At 35.9% G+C, this 6,000-nt stretch overlaps 1 protein-coding gene across 1 annotated transcript in view; it reads left to right on the top strand.

The window, feature by feature from the left end:
* Nucleotides 1-490: 490 nt before the first annotated feature.
* LOC115226706 (zinc finger protein 91-like) overlaps nucleotides 491-6,000 on the top strand; it is a 59,757-nt gene continuing 54,247 nt past the window's right edge. Inside the window, exons 1-3 of the mRNA XM_036515121.1 lie at nucleotides 491-628; nucleotides 1,760-3,363; nucleotides 3,448-3,590. Of these exons, the coding sequence (XP_036371014.1) occupies nucleotides 2,118-3,363; nucleotides 3,448-3,590 (1,389 nt within the window). The 5' untranslated portion in view covers nucleotides 491-628; nucleotides 1,760-2,117. The remainder of the gene's footprint in view (nucleotides 629-1,759; nucleotides 3,364-3,447; nucleotides 3,591-6,000) is intronic.

Raw genomic sequence — 6,000 nt, 5'->3', positions numbered from 1 at the left:
GAATTCAAGATAGTATGCCCCTGGGAGCTCCTCTATGCTGATGACTTTGCTCTAATTGCTGACAGCGCAAAAAATTGTTGTTGACAAAGATCCGGACAGATTGTATTCACCTCAATAGACGTCATTGATTGGTTGAAATTGCCGAAATGCAAGAAATTAAAGAACAAATAGCTTACAAACTACATAATTTTCTCAATAAAGCCAAGAGAAAAAGATGTTTTATGTAACACATTCTACCAGTATACGAAGTTTAAAAGTGTTTAGTTACGTGGAAATTATTTAAAAATCTGTCGGTCAAAGCGAAAAGATCCAAATAAAGTTTGCCTTTCACCTCTTTGCTGGGGTTCAATAAAATAAATACCAGTTAACAACTGAGGTCCGCGGTAATCGACTTACGCACCCTCCCCTCCCCTGAAATTGCTGGCCTTGTGCCAAAATGTGAATATCACGCGCAACTATTACATACGCATGCGCACTAAACCTATTTCCGCTTCCATTCATTACATCTTGACAAGCTTTGTTTGGCGCCAGAATTTCTCTCAATTCACTCCCAAACACATTTGTAATACATTTCTCTCCCACCTGATGCACTCATAACAACAACACCATCCTTTATAAAGACATTTCCGTAAGTATTAAACAACGAAAACATTTAATCTTTTAATACTTTGGTGTCTCAGATGTCCTTTGATCTGTTCCACATTTGGCTGCTATTTCTAGCTATGGCTCCATCGTTTCTTCTTTAAGTTTGTTTGTTGTGTGTTTTAGTTGGAGAAATGTTCTTAAAATAAACTCCAACCACAGAAATGCTGAGAAACCAATGCTTTATTATAATTTATCGAATGTTTGTCACTTGATACAGGGAAAGGGACAAAATAGTTAGGTGGGGCAAAATGAGTAATTTCTCCTTATTCTCTCACCATTGTGACATTGCTTAGAGAGATTTCAACTGAATTTATTGTAGGTTTTAGCCAGAATTATTCTAAACGACATTTCAGAACTCTGCTGGAAACTTCCGTGGGATGTTATAAAGAATACTTTATTATAAGTCATCGAATGTTTGTTTCTTGGTATCGGGAAGGGAAGAACTTAGTAAGCGGGGCAAAATGAGTAATTTCGCCTTATTCTCTAGCCATTGACATTGGCTGTAAGGATTTCAACTGAAATCATTGTAGATTTTAGCCAGAATTATTCCGAAGGGCATTTCAAAACTCTGAATGTTGTAAAATCCTGTGTTTTTTTACTTTGGGGATCGCGTGCTTTCTGGAATGGAAACTGAAAGAAGCCCTATATATATGTATATTGATAAGTATTTATGTGTATATACATATATATATATATATATATATCTGTGTGTCTTTGTGACTGTTTGATAACCAGTGTTGGTGTGTTTATGTCCCCATAATTTAGTGGTTTCACAAAAGAGGCCAATATAAGTACTAGGCTCAAAAATGAAGTCCTAGGGTTGATTTGATCAACTAATACCCTCTAAGATGATGCTCCAGTATAGCCACAGTCAAAACAACTAACACAAGGAAGAGTATATATATACATAAACGTGTGTGTGTGTGAATGTGTAGCTGGAGTTTACAAATATGTTAGCTTCAAACAGGATTTTGTGATGTAAATATTAATAAATTAAAAAGTTCTGTTGTTCAGTTAAATGTTTATTTCTAGAGTTAATCTTTATGGAAATATTGAATCTGTATTTTTTTAAGTAGCCTCTATATCTTACACTGTTGTTTCTTTATTATTTCAGAATATCAGATGACATTGGCATAACTGAAGATACATTCTCATTATTTATCATCTTTTAAAGACCAAAATGGAAATATTGTACAAAACAGATATATAAGATTGTTTCTACAAATCTGTGGTGGAATTCCTCTGATATATTTACTCTGAAATGTGTTATTAGCAAACCTTCTGGATATCACTGGCTGGAGTGTCCACAAGATGAATCTGTGTAAGAATTAAACTTGGATTATTTTAGTAAAATGTTTTGGGACAAAATTAACAATGGACAGAAATACAGCAGTTGAAATATTTGTAAACAAAAGACTATAGAATCAAAAAGGTGAAAAAAGATTATATACTGTGATTTTTGAAGAAAAATAATGGAAAAGAGTGAGAATCTAAAGGAACTGATTTTTCCTGAAGATAGAGAAGAGGGGAAACAAAAACTGTCATATGACTGTGATGTCTGTAAAAAGTCTTTCTCACAAAAGGGTCACTTAAATATGCACAAACGCGTTCATACAGGGGAGAATCCATTTCATTGTGACACCTGTGGTAAATCATTCTCTAAAAAAATTAACTTGACTACACACCAACGTATTCATACAGGGGAGAAGCCGTTTCACTGTGACATCTGCGGTAAATCTTTCCCTCAAAGTAATAACTTGACTAGACACAAACGTATTCATACAGGGGAGAAGCCTTATCGTTGTGATGTCTGTGGTACATCATTCTCTGACCAGACTGCTTTAAACTCTCATATACTTGTTCATAGAGGGGAGAATCCATTTCATTGTGACACCTGTGGTAAATCATTCTCTAAAAAAATTAACTTGACTACACACCAACGTATTCATACAGGGGAGAAGCCATTTCACTGCGACATCTGTGGTAAATCTTTCCCTCAAAATAATAACTTGACTAGACACAAACGTATTCATACAGGGGAGAAGCCTTATCGTTGTGATGTCTGTGGTACATCATTCTCTGACCAGAGTGCTTTAAACTCTCACATACTTGTTCATACAGGGGAGAGGCTATTTCACTGTAACGTTTGTGGTAAATCATTCTCTCGAAAAGGTAGCTTGACTACACACGAACTTATTCATACAGGGAAGAAGCCATATCACTGTGATGTCTGTTTTGCATCATTCCTTGGCCGAAGTGCTTTTAATTCGCACATGCGTTTTCATACGGGGGAGAAACCATTTCACTGTGACATCTGTGGTAAATCGTTCCTTCAAAAAGGTAGTTTGACTACACACAAACGTATTCATACAGGAGAGAAGCCTTATCACTGTGGTGTCTGTGGTACATCATTCTCTCAGCGAAGTGCCTTTAATTCGCACATGCGTTTTCATACAGGGAAGAAGCCATTTCACTGTGACATTTGTGGTAAATCATTCTTTCAGAAAGGTAGCCTGACTACACACATACGTATTCATACTGGAGAGAAGCCTTATCACTGTGATATCTGTGGTAAATCATTCTCTGACCGAAGTGCTTTAAATTATCACATACGTGTTCATACAGGGGAGAAGCCGTTTCACTGTGACATTTGTGGTAAATCCTTCCCTCAGAGTAATAACTTGACTAGACACAAACGTATTCATACAGGGGAGAAGCCTTATCACTGTGATGTCTGTGGTACATCATTCTGTGACCAGAGTGCTTTAAACTCTCACATAAGTGTTCATACAGGGGAGAAGTTATTTCACTGTGACACTTGTGGTAAGTCATTCTCTCGAAAAGGTAACTTGACTACGCACATACGTATTCATACAGGAGAGAAGCCATATCACTGTGATGTCTGTCGTACATCATTCTCTGACCGAAGTGTTTTAAATTCTCACATACTTGATCATATAGGATAGAAACCATATCATTTATAGTAAATCCTTCTCTCAAAGTAGTGCTTAACTTCTCACAAACATTTTCATTCAGGAGAGACACCATATTCCTGTGTTAAAAGTCATTTTCAAGGAAGAGTCTTCGGATAAAACAATAAGTTCCTCATCGGCTTTTGTTGATATTCCAGTCGTCACGTCAGACTGAAAGGGGTTCATAATCCATCTTTTCTGTTGTATAGTATTCATCACTTTATGAAAATAAAATTCAAAACTTTCATTTAACTTATTCAAGTGTTCAGATATCTCAATGATTATACCATCATCAACTTTTGCTTTATTCTCCATTACAAAAATTTCAAATGTTTCAAAACGGTAATAATTTCACTTGTTAATACAATTTTCCAGAAGACAAGTTTTTTCATAAAACCTCGAATGTTCTCATAAATTGCAAATATACTAATACCTTCTGTTCGTTGTAAATACAAATTCAGGTCGTTTAATTTCGAAAAAATATCTGCTAAATACGTAAGCCGCAGAACAAATTCTTCGTCACGCAAATATTTCGCAAAATCGCTTTTATCTTGCTTGTTTGCAAGGAAAATTTATCCCACATTTTTGTTACAGCTCGTTTAATAAATCGAGAGGTATTTATTATAGGAAAATGAATGAGGTATTTCCCTTGTCTGTTAAAGGAAAATATATTGGTTATATATGTGGATCCCTTCCAGGGGCCGTAGCCATATAATTATAGATTTTTTATTAAACTTCAATGAGCCTAGTAACAAACTGAATGTTACTTTAACATATTTGCAATGTTTCACAGAATTTTAACAGGTGTAGACAGCAAATTGATACAAACAACTTGTATAAGATGTTATATATTACATCTCATATAAAATCCATTCTATCTGCGTGTGTGTGTGTGTGTGTATGGCTTCTAGGATCTCTGGCATCTGCCTAATGTCGGGCACGAAAATACCTTTGAAAGCAATGAAGTCATAAAAGAATCATCCATAACTTGCGGTAAGCAACATTTATTAAAATAAAAGTATTCAGAACACAGAAAACATGTAACAAAAACAATTTGCAAACATATTTACATTTCCATATAACAGTTAAGAACATCACCATTATTGTATTACGCATGCGCGGAAGTGTTTGTTCGACTAGGTACTGCTGGCTTAATTACGCACGACTCTAGTTAGAGAAGGGGTGTGTATTATACACAAGGTTTAGGTTTCTCAGTGGTACAGCTCCCTAAAAATCCCCTGCATATTATACTCAAGGATTTACGGTACGCCTTTCAGTCGAATACTTCTTTGCAGACTATGTTGTTTGTGTAAGTTCTCCCTCTTCTTTCCCTGTGCTTGTCAGTCTTGTTAAATTTAACCCTCACATCAGATCATTTGCGAGACCTTCAGAATGCAACATACAGCTGACCATGGTTGAATACAGGTTCAGGAGAGAATGGCCCCACTTTATGAAATGTCTGCCCTTGTAAGCTTTATTGATAGTCATTGCATGACAGGTGAACAGGAGTCTGGTTTCTTTCTAAAGAGAATGGCAAGTTTGGGATGCGTATGTGTCAAGTGATAGGTAATACAAAAAACTTAGTTCAATTAAAAACAAAAGCAGTTTTCTTTTCGCTATGCACTCACCATTGTCACCACCACCACCACCACCCTCTCTCTTTCTGTCTTTTTTTAATCTTACCATCAGAACATCACCCCTCTACTGAAATTATATTCGTAACACTTTTCTGTATCACTTTGAACTGGCTTTTTAATCATGTAATACATATTACGTACTCCCCTGCCACACTTCATGCTTCTCACTCACTCTTTTTCTCTCTCTCCCCCTTTCCCTGATCATGTGAATGTGTTACCCTTTCGTTACCAACCCGGCTGAAACTGGCTCTGGCTCTAAGTACAAATGTCTTGTTCTCATAAGTTTTGAGTTAAAATCTTCCACCGAACCTTAGTCACAATTTATGTTCCTAACACTAGCTGAATGATAACTAAGTTATTTTACTAAATTCTTTGTTATATTTAAAGTAATTGAAAGTAACACAGAGCATCTCAAAATAAATACAGTAATGAAAGGGTTAAGTAACAATGACAAGCGGAATTGTTATGAGATTTTATATATATCTATATATATAAAACTGTAGTTGTGTGAGTGTCTGTCCCCTTCGATTTAGATTCCTAACTACTCCCACATTTTGCGGTGCAGTTTAACCAAATTCGGGTATCTTATAGTCGTGATTCATATCAAGCCCATCTGAGTATTAGCGCGCGTCTACAATGAGTCTACAATTTAAAGAATAATTTAACATAATTTTTTATTCCATTTTAATGCATAAAATGCATCGTGTGTCGATGGCGGCGGAGTTGGCGTCCACGCTCACAGCTGC

The sequence above is a fragment of the Octopus sinensis genome, linkage group LG30, assembly GCF_006345805.1.
Source record: "Octopus sinensis linkage group LG30, ASM634580v1, whole genome shotgun sequence".
NCBI classification, from domain to species: domain Eukaryota; kingdom Metazoa; phylum Mollusca; class Cephalopoda; order Octopoda; family Octopodidae; genus Octopus; species Octopus sinensis.
This window is presented reverse-complemented; position numbering and strand designations above follow the sequence as displayed.